Here is a 19964-nt window from a genome sequence, read left to right as displayed (position 1 = left end):
TAATCTCTGTCGTATATCCATTGTGGTGCAGTACTCTGGCTGGTAATTATCTCTGTCCTATATCCATGGTGGTGCAGTATTCTGGCTGGTAATTTTCTCTGTCCAGTATCCATGGTGGTGCAGTACTCTGGCTGGTTATAATTTCTGTCCTATATCCATCGTGGTGCAGTACTCTGCCTGGTTATAGTCTCTGTCCTATATCCATGGTGGTGCAGTACTGTGGCTGGTTATAATCTCTGTCCTATATCCATGGTGGTGCAGTACTCTGGCTGGTTATAGTCTCTGTCCTATATCCATGGTGGTGCAGTACTCTGGCTGGTTATAATCTCTGTCCAATATCCATGGTGGTGCAGTACTCTGGCTGGTTACAATCTCTGTCCTGTATCCATGGTGGTGCAGTAATCTGGCTGGTTATAATCTCTGTCCTGTTGTCCTGTATGCATGGTGCTGCAGTAAATTGGCTGGTTATAATCTCTGTCCTGTTGTCCTGTATGCATGGTGCTGCAGTAAATTGGCTGGTTATAATCTCTGTCCTGTTGTCCTGTTTTCATGGTGGTGCTGTACTTTGGCTGGTTATAGTCTCTGTCCTGACCTACATGTCTGATGTCATCACAAAGCACTAGACCGTTTAACCCAGATGTCTGATATCATCACTAATTCTAACCATGGATGGATTTTCCATTAATGCGGTCATTTGATTGGATTAGTGTAACTTGTACTGCATAGGATATGTTATTTAAGCAATAACGCCCAAGGGGTGTGTGGTATATAGTCAATATATCACGTCTAAGGGTTGGTCTTATGCACAACGCAGTGTGGAGTGCCTGGACACAGCCCTTAGCCGTGGTATATTGGCCATTTACCACAAACCCCTGAGGTGCCTTATTGCTATTATAAACTGGTTACCAACGTAATTAGAACATTAAAAATAAATGTTTTATCATACCAGTGGTATACGGTCTGATATACCACGGCTGTCAGCCAATCAGCATTCAGGGCTTGAACCACCCAGTTTATAATGTCTTATAGAACACTGACAAATCTACAAATCGCGCATTGAGAAATTATGTCTCAAAAACACCAATCTGTTGAGGAGGTGAATAGCGTCAGTGAATGTTGCGTTTGATTAGAAGTTGAAAGGACTATTCCTCTGTATGTACGGACACTGGCATTACTAAAGGAAGACCACATACGACACGTGACACAAGAGACAGACCAACACGGTTAAAGTTCCATTTCACCCCATTCATTATTGGTTTTAGCTGCAAGGCAATGTGGACCCATTACTGGCTGCATTGACCACATCAGTGGAGAGGGTCAGGCCATATTTTCCATTAGGGGCTGGGATTGTTGGTGTGGATTATGGGGCTGTGGGGGCACAGAGGGGAAGGGGAGGTTTTTAGAAGGGGAGGGGAGAGGAAGCAGCCCGGCAGAGGAGGTCTGTTGTTTTGACTGAGACAGAAAGAAGTGCCGTGCACTCTTATCCCCACGGGTGTATAATGCTGATCATTGGGATGAAAAGATGGTCAAAGATTACACGACTCTATTCTATGATCAATACCAGACATCAGGGCCCAGTTTTTCAAAAGCGATGCCCAGAAATATAAAGTGCCTAGAAATAGAATGAATAGAGCGGGAGTCCCCTTTCAAGTCAGTGATACGTCTGTCCTATTCATTCTATTTCTATGCATTTAATCCTATCCAATAGGCGAAATCCATATAGATAACTTTAGAAATACTGGGCCCTTGTTAAACTTGTTAAAGCACCATTCTGCATGGTGTAAAGTATGTTGTAAGACAAATCAATAATGATGTTTTTAATGATCCCGCAGCCCAGGATACATCAGTTGGTTGTATAAAAAGTATTGAGTATTGATATAAAATGTTCATTGGGTCAGGGGAAGTGCTTAGATAATCACCTCCCCAAAAAGTCCCTTCGTGACCCCCCTCCTCCCCCCCCCCACACACACACACATTCACACACACACACACACACATAGACACACTCACACAACACTCATTATTTGGTACCTCAGCCCCGCCTCCTTCAGTCACCACGTCAACAATCACTGGCGGGATCGACTGTTCCTCCTGATCCCTCTCTCGCTCGCTCCCTCTCTCCTTCACGCCCTTCTGCCTCCATCAGGCCTGCCTGTTCCTGACAGGGGACTGGGGTGGCTATGGGGAGGGTGCTTCTCCCACCGAGGGCTAGTCTGGGTTGGGCTGCGCTGGTCACCTTGCTGGAGGCTATGAGGGAAAGTTTACATATAGAAGCAGGCCAGCCAGCCCATACCTCAGAGTGTCCGTTGTCCTCCATGTTTGTCTGATCCCAAACTGAACCTCCATCTCCTCCTCTGGAACTTTCCCTTCATCTGAACCGGTAAGATACTGTATACTGCCTGACCATATGAATACTACTAGGTAAAGAGGCCTTCTACAAGACTCACTCTGGACCTTTAGCATGGACTTGAGATGTAAATATCCTTGACATCTCAGGCGCATAATTAGTATGTGTGGTTGCTATAGGGGTTTGTATATGTTTATAGTAAAACATGCACTGTGACTGCCTTGGGATATGGAGGAATACATTGGTCATGTCCCAATACTCTCAAATGTATTTCCTTCCTTATTTCCTTTCCTTCATGAGCACTGATAGGTACAACGACTGGGACAGGTTTCCCAGTTCCACAATATCACTTTCACCTATCAAGTCCTTTCAAACCAGTGGGCCCTAAGGGAAGGAGACAAGGAGAGGACGCTGTCTAAACTATGGGGACAAGGCCTTAATAACTTGAGGAAAAATGGTAAAGTTCAAGTCTGTGTCTGTGGGGCTTCCACCATGTACTCTTGGTTTTGAAGGAGAGCCAGCAGCGTTATTTGAATATAAAGCAGATTCCCTGTGACACTGTGCCTCTCTCAGCTTCTTGTGATTCAATGTGGAGCAAATTTAATGCTCTATTTGTGGTATTCTCCCATGGGCCAATCGACAGGCGGGGCGGTAGGGCGGGTGTTTTTTGGGGGGATAGATAGATAGATGTTGATGTTTAAGAGGACATATTTAAACCGAGATATGCTTCTTGCTTCCCTCTGAACAATTTAAATTTAGGTGGGACACGCTCCTCATTGTTTGTGTTGCCCCTAATCCAATGCCTGTACCCCCGTCGCCCATATCGCCCCCCTAAACCCTACATTCTGTCTGTGCTGCTGGGGTCCCTGCACAACTGTCCATCTGACACCGGGTTGGATTTTAGCTGGATTGGATAATCTGGACGGGATGCCTCTAAAGCTCCCTGTAATTCCACAAACACTCACACACACACGCAGATTAAAAGCCAGCCGGGAGGAGCCAGGTTGGTTCGAGGGCGGCTGGATGTTACGACAGACATGTGATGTGGGGTTTGGGCTTTGACCTCTGTGTCGCCATCTCTCTACCAGCCTCATCCTCCAGGGCACACAGACCACCACCCCAACCCACAAACCAACCACCCTGGTAGTCCCTTGTCACAGACGTTGGGGGTCTGTGGGTTTGTGCTGGTGTTCCTTGGCGGTTGTTGTATCTGAAAATACTTTGGGTGTTGTGTTCATGATCAGCAAGGTAAGAAGGCGGTGGGTTGGCGTGTTGGTGAGTTGGTGGGTTGGTGAGTTGGTGGATTGGTGGGTTGGTGGGTTTGTGAGTTGGTGGGTTGGTGGGTGAACAATTGACCTACAGGACAGGCGAGTGCCTGGGGGTGGCTATGCAGACTTTGACACCCCCCCCCGTAGACATGCCCCAATGCCAGTGTGCCTCACTAGGCACCCCCTTTGTTCCGTTTAGGGGTCGGGGAGGGGGGACGGTGACCCCATCCCGCCTCATCATACAGCCTATTTACAGTAGACCACAACATCGTCAGTGTAGTCAGGGTATCACACTGCCACAAATTGTTCGGCTAGGATGCAAGGCTGTTTCATTTCGTCATTTTATTTACAGAGGGGTCACGGGTTCTCTGTCTCGCCCATGTGATTTGGCCTTTCCAACCAATCAGATATCCCGATCCAGACTGGGCATAGCAAAGGGGAGAGGGAAAAAATCCTTTTCATTCTGTGTTTTTTTAATCTTTTGCGAAACGTCGAAAGTGGTCGCCATCTGTTTAACGCTGCACGAAGGTAATGCCTATTTTTCAGCTTCTAGATCAGGTTTGAGGAAGGCCTCTGATGAGTCCAATGGTCATATTGTTACTATTCAAATATGCATTTATTTTTATAAACACGTATGGTGGAAATGTAAAATAGTGCAATTGACTGTATCATATGTACGTACAGTAGGCTACTGTTAAACCATATGTAAAAAAGGCTTCATGGGTCGTCTCCTGGCTTTAAACTGGCAGCAGGAGATATTGGCCAATGTTGAGTTGGGAAATGTCTTCAATAATTAATGAATGTCTGTAGAGTTATCGTTAAGTGGCGTGGGAACAACAGCCGTTGACATGTTGCGAGTTTATTATCTCAATCCCATCGTTATTTGAAACCCCTTTGTTTTGTAATAGAGTGGACATCGATCTGACTCCATTGTTTTAGCCGTTGCTCTTAGTGTGTCCTTCATTAGGCAAATACAAAGGGTGTTGCGACCCCATGTGTGTGCTGTGAAAGTATTTCTGTATTCCCTTGAGAATCGCCGGTTAGCTTGTTGGTTGGTTGGACCCCTCTCTTTGTGGTCCCTCCATGTTCCCTGCTATTGACTCACCCTTGTGATCGTATACATTGGGGCTAATTGTTTAATGGAATCATCGGTTAATTGTTCCTTTAAGGTGGGTTCTAATGACATTGTGATGTTTTGCAGATCAGAAGTGGCGTCGTTCTATTGCGATAGGTTCCGCTGACCTTGTCCACACTGAATGGTAACAGAACCTGATAGCCCATGAGATGGATGTATCTAGTCCTCACGACCATTATCCCAATCATGCTCACAATCAAATTAGCTCTCTTGATGGTGTTTTTGGTCTGTAGGAACAGTCAACGTGTCATTTGGCATTATCACTACTCCATGTGAACCGTGGGATTGAACTAAGGAAGCACCAAATCGTTGGAATGTACGTTTCCTCCGTAATGGTTAGGACAGCTTTTAAAAGATCACATAATTGTTCAAATATTGCAGAATCGACATCTCAAATAACAATACCGAAGGCTGGCACTATTTTTTGTTGTGGAAATGATCAAATTGATATTTGTATTGGAATTTAGAAAACAAAATATCATTGTAATCTATCAAGGAAGTAAAAATACTACGATCAAAAATTATATTTTGGAATTTTAAAATTATTTTAAAAAGATATGTGTTTACACTCGACCCATTTAACATGACTGTGATCTGTAAATCCATGCATGCTCATTCAGAGGAGCCTTGACTTAGTGACAAGCTGTGATCTCATGTACATTTGTGGGGAATCTAAGATGGCCGACCGCACGCTCTTCTTTTACCACCACAGCCACAGTACAACATGGTAATGCTACAACGCAAAACGGGGTCTACATTCTCTATCCCGTCGTAGGCAATGGCACATTTTACAACCCCATTTTGTGATTGGATTCTAATTAGGGGACAGTGACAAGTGTTTTTGGGGCCACCCATGCCCCATCCCTCTCTCCAGTGTCGCCTGGCCTGGTGAGGGCACTACACAGTGAAAGGGAGTGAGTGGTCGCCCCCCGTTTTGACTGTGATGTAGGCTGAGGTCTCAGCGAGGGGGTGGCTGATCTAGAGTGACAGCTCTAGAGTGTACTGTCACAGCCGGGTAGAGGAGAGGACGCCCCCTCCCCACCCCCCCCCCCCCTTCTCCCCCCCTCCAATCACACTGCAACCAAAGCCTAGTTAGCGTCAGATGAGACCAGAGCTGCTGCTCACATCTCAGTGTCCTGCATCTACAACACATTCTATTCTATACTATTCTATTCTATATTCATTGTCCCCCATGTAAGAGTTTATTTTTCAAAGGAAGATCTGACAACTTGGGTGGGTGCAATTCTGTCTCTGGCCCCTTCGGTACAACAACAAGTATATTTGGTTATTTTATTTTCCAACAGCAACACAAGTTCAACTTGAATATCTAATATCAACATGTACTTCTCTGCTGTCCACTGTGGCCCTTACTTACTGACAGCAGGGCATTTTGAATCCAGCATTCCAATCTATTAGAAGTAGAATGATGATTTTAGTGACAGGCTCAGTCACGCAGGAGACGGTTCTGCCTGAGTCATGAAAGTAGATGGAGTTCTTCATATGGGGTTTCCTTCTGTGACGTCCTCATGGTATTGAGGATACATACGACATCCTTAAGGCTCAACATAGGCCGTCTAAAAGGTTAGAGGTGAGAGGTGATTGAATCGGCATATCGGTGCTATTTGAGGGTGGAGACTTGCTTTTAGTGAGTAGTTCACTGCAGCTATTTTCCTAATGAAAAGTCTGTTTAGTGCGTTCAGAATGTAGAATGGACTGGATCCCCTGGCTGACATTTCTCTTGGCTCCTCATAACAGATTACAATGCTGCGTCACTCATCTCTTATCTTTGCCTGCAAACGTCCCTTTTCTAGTTTGCTTGTGTGTTAACGCATGCTCTATTAATTACACTGTGATTGAGCTCAAAGGTCATTTGTAGAATCGGGGTCAATTAGAGTCGGAGCAGGCAAACATACAGAGTATGTGAATGTGGGGTGCGCTGCTTGTGAAAAGCCAACGTCTTGAGTCACCCTCAGTTTAGTGGTCTCCCTCTCTCTACTGCTTTGGCTCACAAGTGTATGCTTACGGAGGGTTTATATCAAAATCATAACGACATATCTCTAGCTCGGTGGATTAAAATGGAACAGATGATGGGGCTTTGGCCGAGATTATACTGCAAGTTCTGTCCTCCATTTTCCCATTCCTCCAGATCTCAGTCTTTTTCTCACGTGCCCTGTAAGAGCCTTTGGGTTGATGTTTCATATAATCAGTCTCTGACTTTGTGGAGATTTTCAAACAAAACACATTTTCCAACACAATCTCCAATCTCTAATAAGGAAATCTTAAAGATGCTGATTGCATGTTCTCTTTGGTCTAAGCTTGAGCAAGCATACAGTACACACATGCACATGCACCAACTCACACACATGCACATGCACCAACTCACACACATGCACATGCACCAACTCACACACATGCACATGCACCAACTCACGCACATGCACCAACTCACGCACATGCACCAACTCACACACATGCACATGCACCAACTCACACACATGCACATGCACCAACTCACACACAGCTGACCGGAAGCAGGGGAGGGCAGCGGCGAGGCCGGATAAGGTGAGGCAACACTGCAGAGAAAATTGCTGGCTCATTTCTACAGTGCATGATAAGACTGCAGTGCTGATCCACTTCCAGTCAGTGTGTTCCTTTCTTTTGCCCAGCACTAATCAAGGCATCTGGACGGCCTCTGTCTGTCATTCCCGGGTGATGTCACCCAATTCTCCCAAATATCTTTCTCTCCATTTTTTCTTTCTTTCCTTCCTGACTGCTGACAGAATCATTTCAGGTGATCAGTGATGGCGTCACTTCTATTTAAATCTCACCTGTCTCAGTGGAAGGGGCTGTGACTGTACTCACTCAGAGTTCTCTCCTGCCAACCCTCTTCAGATACTGAAGTTAGCTATCTTTTCATATTTAGTCAAGTGTTCTCGGTCACTCACAGTCCAGTGGTTCTACATAAGAGGAGGCATCCTCCATTGTTAGCTCTACATTAAAGAGCCAAGGAATGAAAAGAAAGACAGGCAGATGTAAAGCTTCTTCTCCAGGAGTGATGCTGCACTGGGCTGAGGGAAGGCAGGGCAGCAGACGAAGGGAGAGATGAAAGAAAAGGAAGAGCCATTTTGTGCGCGGTGTTGTCCACCCGAGCGTAAAGCGTGATTAATTCAATAGCAGAGCACCATAGAGGAGGAGGCCAGCAGCTCTACAGCTCAACATAGCTCTCTCTGACCCACTTACTAACTACATCAGATGTCACGAGAAATACTGCTCTCTCTCTCTACCATTTTCTCTCTCTCTACCTCTTTCTATCTCTATCTCTACCTCTTTCTTTCTCTCTATACCTTTTTCTATCTCTATTGCTCTCTCTCTCTCTCCCCCCCCCTCTCTCTCTCTACATCTCTCTCTATACCACTTTCTCTCTCTCTACCTCTTTCTTTCTCTCTATACCTCTTTCTATCTCTATTGCTCTCTCTCTCCCCCCTCTCTCTCTCTACCTCTCTCTCTATACCACTTTCTCTCTCTCTCTACCTCTTTCTATCTCTATCTCCATCTCTCTCTACCTCTTTCTATCTCTATTGCTCCCCCCCTCTCTCTCTACCACTCTCTCTCTCTCTCTCTCTCTCTCTCTCTCTCTCTCTCTCTCTCTCTCTCTCTCTCTCTCTCTCACTTCTCTACCACTTTCTCTCTCCATCTCTCTTTCTCTCTCTCTACCTCTTTCTATCTCTATCTCCATCTCTCTCTACCTCTTTCTATCTCTATTGCTCCCCCCCTATCTCTCTCTACCACTTTCTCTCTCTCTCTCTCTCTCTCTCTCTCTCTCTCTCTCTCTCTCTCTTTCTCTACCACTTTCTCTCTCCATCTCTCGTTCTCTCTCTCTCTACCTCTTTCTCTCTCTTTCTCTATCACTCTCTCTCTCTATCTCCCTTTTTCTTTATTTCCAACTTGTTGATGTAATAACTCTGTTAACAGAGAGGATTGAGAATGGTCAACACATACATTGTGCAGAGCACTGAAAATATACTTAAAACACTATTGGTCAAATGCAGACAATTGGTTTTGATAATGTAGTGTTCGGTCGGACGCATTTATTAACCTTCACTCTGTTGCCTCACTCTTGAGTACAGTGGTATTGTGTCCTGAATTGCATACCCTACTAATAGATTCTAATACATAACTGATTGCGCTCAGATTCAAATGTGAACGGTTTGGGATTAAATTAAATATCATTCAACCAAGGGACACAATAGGCACATTTGAAGATAAAACAGGATTTGGGATTTTAAATGTCTTTTTTTATGCTGCCGCTGTCTCAAATAGAGTTCCGTCTGAGAATGGTGCCTAGCAAGTTGACTGGAAGGCATGGATGGGGCATGGATGAATCATGAGTCTGTGACCTAATTCTTTTGTGCTGCAGTGGATGAGGGAGAAGGTGGTGGATGGTAGGAGGGCTATTCAAACACACCACCAGGCACACGAGAGAAAATACATTCTCATTTCAGACACACATGACGGCTCTCAGGAGGTGTGGATCTGATTGGAGTCTATATGATTTGTTTTCTGCATGCCGTCTTTTGAAGAATGCTTCAAACACTCAACCCAATTCGAAGGCATTTCCATCAACATGTATGCCTTCACAAAGACCAGAAGTGGTAGCTCCATATAAACCAGTATTTTTATTACAATACCACAGAGAGTGGTTACGTCCTCTCATCCAGTTCTATCACCAAATAACCCTGGTACCCCTGGCTCCAGCAGTCCATTGTGCTACGGTCCCAGCCAGCCTACCACTCCCCACGTGCACCCCCCCACTTGGTTTTAGTGGGTTTATTTCTGTCCCTGCCCAGGCCCTGTGGCAGACCTGCACCACTGGCCTGGCTCTTAAACCCAGATGAAGGCTTTTTATGTAATCTGACCTCTGGGAGATTGGAGAGAGACAGCTGGTTGCAGAACCCTTTCCTCCCTTCTCAGAGACCTCTGGTGGCCTCCCACTCTCTCCGTTTGGCTTATCATTTGGCCTACTCGCTCTTTCCTTCTTTCTTTCTACAACGGGTTGGTCAAAGCAAGCATTGTGATTGGTTGAGATGTGTTCTAAGCCATACACAAACAAACAGTTTAGCAGGGGTAAGCCTATGACGTAAAAATGGACATCTTGTTTTCTGTTCCATCTGAGAAAGCTCTACGCATCTAGTGTCTCATCAGCCCAGCCAGCCAATTCATTAACTTGGTTTCCACTGCAAAAAGCATCTTGACATTTTTCCCCCATGTTTCTAGCTTAATATTTTGTTTCAATATTGAAATTCGATCTCCACTGTCCTATTAAGAATGAACGTGTCAGGACGAGATGGACATCTTTTCTCAGCCAGTCGAAATCAACATCGTTTTTATGGATACATACAAAGAAATTGAATGCAGAAACATTGCTGTTATTCTAGCTGCATGGTTTGACGTGACTGTGTTAGCCGTAGTTGGCTAGCAAGCAATGGATAAGAACGTTTCCAGCCATCATGGCAACGGAACATTTAGAATGATATCCGTAGATCTAGAACAGGAAATCTTTTCTCAACCAGTCGAAATCATGAATCAGTATCCTTTGTATGGATATAAATAAAAAAGGTGAAACAACATGAAATGGAGCTACAACTAACCAACCAAACAACATGAAATGGAGCTACAACTAACCAACCAAACAACATGAAATGGAGCTACAACTAACCAACCAAACAACATGAAATGGAGCTACAACTAACCAACCAAACAACATGAAATGGAGCTACAACTAACCAACCAAACAACACTGTAATGGCCTTCCTAGTCTCTTATGACAGCCTTAGCTCATTTCGTTCTGGGTTCAGGGATTATGGCCTTCCCTGTCCCTATACTTTTATGATGTACACGTGTTATCGTTAGGGTGGCAGCATCATGCTGTGGGGATTTTTTTTCAGCAGCAGGCACTGGGAGACTAGTCTTAATTTGATCACCCTTTTGTTGCTCAGTTTCGTAATTTACATGAATTCACTGAAAACCAACACTAACACACTAACACATATTAACAGTATTGCACTTTTCATGTAGGCTACTTTTGGCTAGCTAAATAGCCTAACCACTGATCAAGCAACATTATGGAGTAAACGTTCAAATCCTGTTGCTGCAGGATTCTTTTGCTGTGACAATATAGGTCAAATTAAGATCCCAGAGTTAATGATTTTCCTCCAGAGTTAAATCACTGCCTGCCACTCACACAGTCTATAAAACTCGTCCTGTCTGAACAGAACTTGAATGGTATTCATGAGCAGGTTCATTCAATGTTATCCAGTGGTAGTTTGGTAACTCTGTTTCCAGTGGGCCTAATATTGAGTGGTCGTGTCTCATCCTTCTTGTCTTGCAGGTGACTGGTTGGCTGGCTGTTCCATAACACTCTCATTGGCCCTGGGACTCCTCTTCTACGTGACCACACCCCTTCCTTCACATCCAATCCCAACATGGAACCACCCAAGGTGCAGCAGCCAGGCGAAGGAGGCCTCAACGTCACCCTCACCATCAGGCTTCTGATGCACGGCAAGGTACAGTACACACCGGCTGGGTTCCAATACTCTCATAGGGCTTACTTTCCTTATTTCCTTATCTCCTTTCCTTCACGACCACCGTTGGCTGAATGCGCTGGATAGGTTACTGTCTATCAAGGGTTTTAGGTCAGTGGTTGTGAGGGAGACGAGGAGAGGTCGCTTTTCAAGGTTTTGGGGATAGTCTCTGTCATGTGTTGAGTTGGACGTTGATGCTAACTGTTGTTGAACCTCTGTTTATTTACAGGAGGTTGGAAGCATCATTGGAAAGGTAACTATCATGTTCATAAACACATCACAATCGTATGAATATTACAAAACTGTTTTAAGATGAGTACATTTTTTTAATGTGACATCTCTCCGATGTTTTAACTGTTGTCTGTCTGCTGTCTGTTTCTTGTCTGTCTGCTGTCTGTCTTTTCAGAAAGGAGAGACAGTGAAGAAGATGCGCGAAGAGGTAAGTGCAGTATGTATCCCATAATGCACCTTACCCAGTTTAAGAATGCATATTAAATGGATAGTATTCCATTTAGTACTTCATGATCTACTTTATTTATCTGACTGTCTACTGTTTGACCCGCAGAGTGGTGCACGCATCAACATCTCTGAGGGAAACTGCCCAGAGCGGATAGTTACCATCACCGGACCCACAGATGCCATCTTCAAGGCCTTCGCCATGATCGCATACAAGTTTGAAGAGGTATCTAGCATACATACATCTCCTCTTGGTTGTGGTTCATTTTACAACGGCTGTTTTACAATTTTGTGGCAGTTTTAAAATGCTGATACACCAGGTATTTTAATACAATACTATTATGCTGATATGATCTTTATGGTTTCTTCCCAGGATATAATCAACTCTATGAGCAACAGTCCAGCCACCAGCAAGCCTCCTGTCACCCTGCGTCTGGTTGTCCCAGCCAGCCAATGTGGCTCCCTCATAGGGAAAGGAGGCTCCAAAATCAAAGAAATGAGAGAGGTAAAGAAGGGCATAGTGATTCGTGATAAGGTTTGATTGAATTTACTTGACAATTTATTAGTTAGTTAATGATTAATTTGCAAATAAATGCACATTTAGCCATTACATTTTTATTAGTCGTTTGTTTAGGAATCGTTCCTTTCTGGCTTGAGGACCAGCTATTTTTCATTGCACCTTACACAGTACACATGCTCAATAACAGTCTTCCCACTTCAGTCCACAGGTGCTCAGGTACAGGTCGCAGGGGACATGCTGCCCAACTCCACTGAACGAGCAGTCACCATCTCAGGGGCCCCGGAAGCCATTATCCAGTGTGTCAAGCAGATCTGTGTTGTCATGCTAGAGGTAGAGTGTGGAGGGATGAAGGAGGAGGGTCAGTCCTCCCGGGAATACACAGGAAAATACATTCACACAGACCATAGGAATCAGCTAGAATGTACAATGTGGATGTACATTTTCTTTTACAGTCTCAAACATCTAAGGAAGGAATTAGGATCTTGGTCAGTATAGACCATGGGACAAAATTATTATAACAATGTTGTAGATGATGGCTTCCCAGGTTGCAATGATATAGCCGACCTATGAGGTAAAATCATGTGATTCCAGTTGTCAGTGTGCTCTTAGACACAACACCTATTTCATGTCACTGCATGCATCCACAGTAAAGAACAATAGTGTGATGTAGTGAGTGTCACAGACTGTCTTCTCCCAAGGCACTGTCCCTCAGTCTACAAAACCTCTTCCTGTCTTCTCTTCTTTCTCTCTCTCTCTCTCTCTCTGTCTCTCTCCCGCACTCTCGCTCTCTCTGTCTCTCTCTCTCTCTCTGTCTGTCTCTCTGTCTATCTAGCTCTCTGTCTCCTCTATCCCTCATCCCACTGCTCTAACACTCTCTCTACCCCTCTTCCCCTCTCCTCCCTCTCCTCAGTCCCCACCGAAAGGTGCCACTATCCCCTACCGCCCCAAGCCTGCCTCCACCCCCGTCATTTTTTCAGGTGGCCAGGTAAGAGCCGACCCGCTGGGGGCCTCCACTGCCAACCTCAGCCTCTTACTGCAGCACCAGCCACTGCCTGTTAGTGTCACTTCCAGGTTTTATCACTCATCTCCTCACCACTGCCACTGCCTCTGCTGGCATGATATCATCACCACCATCAACATCACCACCATCATCACCAGAACTGGGCTAGCTGCCATTTCAGCACCAGTTGACTCAGGACTTGATCCTAAACATGATCCAAAAATATGTTGGATGTTGGATGGAGTTGCTGTGCTGGCTGGTGTTGAAATGGAATTCAGCCCAATGCTGACCCCATTATCACGCTGTGAACCCCGATGAGCACACATCAATTAGGTCCAAGCACATTCCCCTGACAGTGGGTCCTCAACTCCTTCCTCCAATCACATCTCTCCCCAGCCCTCACGGTAGCCACTCCCACCTGGCTGGTCTCAGCCAGTGCAGTTAACCTGAACCTGATTGATGTGAGGGGGGAAGAACTAGAGAGGGAGTCTAGAGGACAATGGAGGAGCTTGCAATATGATTAAAGAGAGCAGTTATTATTGTAAATAAAATAGTACAATTAAGTTCTATGCCTACCACATTATTTTCCTAAAAAATCCAAATAAAATGGCCCTACTACCCAAGAAATGATCAGTAACATGTTTAGTACGTCAACAAAGTATTCGTGTGCAAAGCTCCCATTGTTTATCCAACTCCCTCCAACAGATATTATATCACATTTCTTTATGAATAATTGCCTGTAATATGATATTATGACATTATCTCAAGTTTCACAAATGGTGACTTGCAAAAATGGAGCCACATAAGTGGTCAGAGACTGAAGTAGACAGTTATGTTCAGTATTCACCTCAGTACAAGGGATATGATATCTGAATTGTTTTTCAAGGTTGCTCATAGATCTTTTTTTTGCTAGCATTGTATGTTTAATTTTGACATTAATTTAACTTGATTTCCATAAAAGATCATACTAAGACAGGGTTGGGGTCTGTTCCATTTAAATTCTAGTCAATCCAGGAAGTACACTGAAATTCTAATTCAAATTCTCTTAAATGTTTTTCAATGAGGAAATGTGGAATTGGAATTTGGTTTACTTTCTGCATTGACTGGATTTGAAATGGAATTGGCCCAACCCTGCTAAGAGAATAATGAAAGAGTTATCAAGTGACTAGAATCAGTGAATATGACTCTGATAGATGTGGGGTCACGAATGTAGACCACTACCGCCCCTAGTGGAGGTATAGTGGAAGTACATGGACTTTCCCAAACTCGGGCCCCAGGACACCAAGGGGTGCACGCTTTGGTTTTTGCAAGAGCAGAACACAGCTGATTCAATTAATTAACTAATCATCCAGCTTTGAAATTTGAATCAGCTGTGTAGTGTTCGAGCAAAAAACAAAATGTGCATTCCTTGGGGTCCGAGGACCGAGTTTGGGAAACGCTGATTTAGCCACTTCCATCAGCAGATTCTAATAGCGTTGTATGTTTCTCCCTCCTCTTCTTCCAGGCGTACACCATTCAGGGACAATACGCCATCCCTCACCCTGACGTGAGTTCTAATTCCATGAGACAGTCTTCTCTCTACTCTCTACTCTCTCTGTGTCCAATCCTATTAATATTAACCCATAATATTAATACCACCAATTCTGAAAAGTAATTTCTGTCTCTTTCAAATCTGAAATTACTCACAACCTCTGTCCTTCGTTTGGAGCCAAACTTCATAGGACTTGGCCTGTAGGAAAACGAGCAGAGGGGCACAGAAAGAAAACAATTATTTCCTTATCACCCAGAATAATAAGGATACCGGTTGCTCAAGTGAGGAATGTGAACGTTCAGTGCAGTATTTCTTCAGAGAGGAGGAGGTCAATTTCAAGGAATACCACAACGTAGTCAAACGGACATGGTATGTTTCATGACTCCATGTTGGGTCCAAGTGTTTCAGACACAGACATCCATGAACTAAATTTCACATGGCAACATCCAAACACACAGAGACATCCTTTCTTCACCGACTCGGGCCAAGTCCTCTATGAGTTTCCTTTTTCTCTCTCTCTCTCCTCCTATCTGTGTCACTGCTTCTCCTGAATCCTGTCTTTCTTCTTGTACGGTTTCTTGGTGACAGACCTGACCTGTGTGTGTGTGTGTGTTTTAACGATGCCCTCATAGCTCTGCTGTCCCTCCTACCCCCCTCAGCAGTTGACCAAGCTCCACCAGTTGGCTATGCAGCAAACCCCCTTTAACCCCCTTGGACAGACCACCCCTGCCTTCCCCGGTACGTACCCACCTACACAAGAACCACCCTCTACCAAATCTCCTTCTTTTTTACCTGTAGAGACACACACACACACTTCCTCCTCTTTCTCTCTCTCTTCCTCTGTCTTTCTCTGTTCATTCTCTTCCTGTCGTTCTTTGTGCTGCGCTTCCGATGACATGGCCACCTGGTGGTTGCTCTTGTTGACCTTTTTATTTGTAGTTTTTCAAATATTTGGTTCATTTTCTTAATCTGCTTTTGTAGCGCCTTGAAGATTTTGGTCCTTCCGAGTTAGTTTTATCTGGGTCGGCGGGTAAATCTCCTCTGGTTTGAGAACCAACCCCCTTTCCAACAGAGAAGGAGAAGCCACAGGCTCCTCTCTCAAGACCTCTGCAGAAGCATCTCCAATCAGGGTTCCGACTATAGGTCTCCAAATTTAACTATCGCTCACAGCGGACGCCACCCTCCCCGTGCAAAACTCTATTTTATGCCGTGTCCCCTCTATCGGTCTCTCTTTCTCCCATATAGCAGGTCTGGATGCCAGTAACCAGGCCAGTACTCATGAACTCACCATTCCCAATGATGTGAGTATGGGGACCATGGAGCTTTTCATTTGACATTTGTCATCTATTGTCATGTAAGGGATGGGTAAGGTGATTTCACCAATGGTCAGTCAATATTTTAACAAACAGTTTTCAAATGCTTGCATGCACCACCATGGATATATTTGTAAAAATAGAACAATTGAAAAAAGGGGTCAGTGTGTCATGGTGCATGTGACTTTGTCTGCATTCCATTCAGACTTTGCTATTCCCCTGTTTTAAGTCCCTCCGCCTCTTCTTCCCAGCTAATAGGCTGCATAATCGGGCGCCAGGGAACCAAAATCAACGAGATCCGTCAGATGTCTGGGGCGCAGATCAAAATTGCTAACGCCATGGAAGGGTCATCGGAGCGCCAGATCACCATCACAGGAACCCCCGCCAACATCAGCCTGGCCCAGTACCTCATCAACGCAAGGTCAGAGTTCTGGCAGACACACACACTCACACATTACAATTGACAAAGGGGTCAATAGCTCACCTGTTGTCCCAGGGATCCTCTGTTTGTCTGTTTGTTGTTATTACATTATCTTCAGGTGAAGTGTTTGACAGAAACAACGATGCACTCCCTTTCCCATCATGCCCTGTGGCAGGTTCAGAGACGTGGCGGCCATGTGGAATGACCCATCCTCCATGACGACATCCTAAGGACCCAGCCCGGCCGGCCTCCACTCCCTCTGCTCCGCTCCCTCCATCTCCTGACCACTGAAGACATGATGTTCCTACCTAACTCCTGATGATGATGCCCTCTAGACTAATGAATCTGGCTCTGATAACAACTCCCTTGACCCTCCAGCTTACTACCACGATCGCTCTCTAATAAGAGAGCTGTTGCTTTCAGAGAAACTGAAAAAATAAGTAATGTCTTTGTTTTCGTTGATTTTAGACCGTTAGACAAGTGTTGAAGCATGTTGAACGTTCATTAGGATCAAATTGTGTTATTCTGAATTCTCTCTCTATCACTCTCTCTGCTAGTGTTACAAAATAGGATTTCAATATCAGTTTGAAAAAAAATGTACAAAAAAAATGTAAAACTGTAAAAACATTGGAAAAAAATGCTACTGTTCCATTTTCTAGGTGCTGGGTGATGCTATCGGCACAGTATGGTGGGATGTAGCCCAATTACTTTATGATGCTCTTTTGAAAATAGGTATTTTTTAGGTCAATTTAATCGTTCTATTTTTACCCCTATTTGGATCCTTAAAATGACCTGCTTACTAATCCGATCTCTACCCATAACTTTTTGCTGCATCACATGACCTCTTTGAGCCAATGGTATCACTCCTAGAGCCCTCCTTTCTATGTCCATTTCTTGTATTTTACATTATGACTTATACTGCATGTGTTCAGTAATGTATTGTATGTATTTGAGTATTCCAGTTTGGTGTAAGTGTTCCTATGGTGTTGCTATGTTATTGCTGGTGGGAGGAGCTATTGGAGTTGGGCTCATTGTAATAGCTGGAATGGAATTAATGGAACTGAGTCAAGCATGTGGTTTCCATATGTTTGATGTGTTTGATACTGTTCCATGTATTCCATTCCAGCCATTACAATGAGCCCGTCCTCCTATAAGTCCTCCCACCAGCCTCCATTGCTCCAAACCTTTTCCGCAATTATTTTCATGAGTTTTTTTTGCCATTCACGTCTAGTCCTACTACCACCCCAAATGAATAACTCTCCCTCACATCCTCCAGGAACCCTATTTCTAGAATTTAAGAAGCATGAAAGGAAATTACTCAAAAGAATCATCAGTGGCTAAAAACTGTATTCTAACTGACTGAAAACTAAAATGATTGTTTACTCGATTTCTTAACCAAGACTACTGTGGGTGACCACTTAGTCAGCTATGCTACGCTCATGCAATAGACAATTCAACTCTTCATTATACTGTGGACTGCCTCTAGTGTGTGAGGAATTAGTTTGGACTTAAGACTATTGCTGTGTCCAAATTCTCTTAGTTGGCTTCCTTTCGTCGTCTCCTTCACTCCCATGTCCACGACAGATAAAAGAGGCTTCAATGTACTACTCTTGAAAGAAAGGAGACCAGGAGAGGAAGCTGTTTGATATTATTGGGACGTGGCCATAGGTGTTTGGATGGAGCCAAATGTTTATGGGCCATGGAATGTTCCGGGGTTCATGGGGGAACCCGTGGGGCCTGGGCGGACGTGTTTACCCCCACACCGCCACATTCGCGATTGTTCATCCATCATGTTATTTTTATTATAATATTGTTTATTTAATGCTTTAGGTTTTGAATGTCATTATGCTTTTATGATGATGTCAACAGATTAGATGACAGTCATGTTGCTTGTTTTAAGTGATGATTTAAAAAACAAATTGCAATTCTATTTATTGTTTCTTGGTGCATCATAATGACTGTTTTGGTTGATCATGATATTTAAGCTAGGTTTTTTTGTGTGTATTGTATTGGATTTCAGGGGAGGTTTGGGCTATATTTGTTTGGATTAAACATGGCAAATTCCCTTCATAACAATTCTCAAGCTTATTCAAAGTATAGGCTGTTGTGACATGTCATGTTTGCAAGCCTGGGCTGAGGTCATATTCAGCACTGATGCATATGAACAGCCATTGAATGTTATCCTCTCAACACAGGTCATTCATTCACTGTCCAACTGGTTTCAAGTACAGTCAAAACCATCCTGGTCTGGATTTTCATTCTGTAAGACTGGTTTGTTTCATGTAACTCCCTGTTTTGGTTTCAATATGCTGAGCCTGACTTTGGGTCTAATTTCAACCGCTTTCATCATATAAACGTGATATGTCAATGGACCAAATGCTGTACTGATGTACTGAACGATGCATAGTTGATTATTATTCTGCAATAATTCTTACATTTTGATGTTAAACTTAAGTAGTAGTGCTAGCCTTGACATTATGGGTTTGTGTTATTCGTTTAATTTAAACATTTGTCATAGCTTGTAATTCAATGGAATGTTTGTCATTTAAGCAAGTTAAAATGTCTTTTTTTTGGCAAGCTCGCTTTTTAGAACTGTTCAGCTTCTCATCATCGATTGCATTCAGACTAGGCAGGAATATTGAATTGTTGAAATAGTGATGCCAATGTGATTTCAATAACTTCAATATCCATGTGTTGTTACAGTGTATTGAAACTGTATTTACACTGGCATATATGACTGAGTATACACACCTACTGAAACAGACTCAAATGCAACTGATGCAATAACAAGGGAATGATGTGCAATTATTATTTGTATTTTTTCTTGTGCATATAATACAAGGAACGTTTGTCATGTATTTCCAACTCATTGTTGCTCCTTGACCTCCTTCCTTTCTGGACGGCGGCAGCAACTAAAATTGAAAAAAATACATGAGATATTCTTTTCTTCCGTTTTTGCTCCTGTATATTTTGCTTATTTAGGAAAATGTATCGGAGCTTGGTATATATTTTCAGTTGGATTATTTGCAATGAGCAAATCTATTTTAGGTTGAAGTAATTTCATGATTTAGGTTACTTTTGAAAATGTTTGTAAGTAAGAAAATGAATAAAGTTTTTTTTCTTCTTGTGAACCTAGGTTTGTCTTGTATCATTTTGATCTTCAATGATATCAAAAGGGGCTTGGTTTTTGTGTTGCCCATTAAAATGTTACTGTCAGCGGCGTACATGCCATCTTGTATGTCTTCTTGAATGTCTCATCTTGAATGTATCATCCTGAATGTAACTTCTTGATGGTATCATCCTGAATGTCTCATATTGATGGTATCATCCTGAATGTCTCATATTGATGGTATCATCCTGAATGTATCATCTTGAATGTCTCATCTTGATGG

The 19964-nt window shown here is 43.6% G+C and overlaps 1 protein-coding gene across 24 annotated transcripts in view; it reads left to right on the top strand.

The window, feature by feature from the left end:
* LOC124008353 (poly(rC)-binding protein 3-like) overlaps positions 1-19703 on the top strand; it is a 40625-nt gene extending 20922 nt beyond the window's left edge. For 2 of the 24 annotated variants that reach the window (XM_046319550.1, XM_046319551.1), the window contains 12 exons: positions 11139-11313; positions 11561-11584; positions 11738-11779; positions 11897-12013; positions 12161-12292; positions 12509-12637; positions 13218-13361; positions 14812-14853; positions 15498-15576; positions 16084-16139; positions 16403-16572; positions 16748-19703. In XM_046319550.1, the coding sequence (XP_046175506.1) occupies positions 11233-11313; positions 11561-11584; positions 11738-11779; positions 11897-12013; positions 12161-12292; positions 12509-12637; positions 13218-13361; positions 14812-14853; positions 15498-15576; positions 16084-16139; positions 16403-16572; positions 16748-16802 (1071 nt within the window). In that variant the 5' untranslated portion in view covers positions 11139-11232 and the 3' untranslated portion in view covers positions 16803-19703. Of the gene's footprint in view, positions 1-2266; positions 2381-3914; positions 4144-11138; positions 11314-11560; positions 11585-11737; positions 11780-11896; positions 12014-12160; positions 12293-12508; positions 12638-13217; positions 13362-14811; positions 14854-15497; positions 15577-16083; positions 16140-16402; positions 16573-16747 lie in introns of those variants that run through there. The other 22 variants (XM_046319554.1, XM_046319552.1, XM_046319565.1 and 19 more) reach the window with 22 other exon arrangements.
* The last annotated feature ends 261 nt before the right edge of the window (positions 19704-19964 follow it).

The sequence above is a fragment of the Oncorhynchus gorbuscha genome, linkage group LG21 (assembly GCF_021184085.1).
Source record: "Oncorhynchus gorbuscha isolate QuinsamMale2020 ecotype Even-year linkage group LG21, OgorEven_v1.0, whole genome shotgun sequence".
In the NCBI taxonomy this organism is placed as follows: Eukaryota; Metazoa; Chordata; class Actinopteri; order Salmoniformes; family Salmonidae; genus Oncorhynchus; species Oncorhynchus gorbuscha.
The sequence above is the reverse complement of the archived record's forward strand: the minus strand, read 5'-3'. Positions and strand labels throughout refer to the sequence as shown.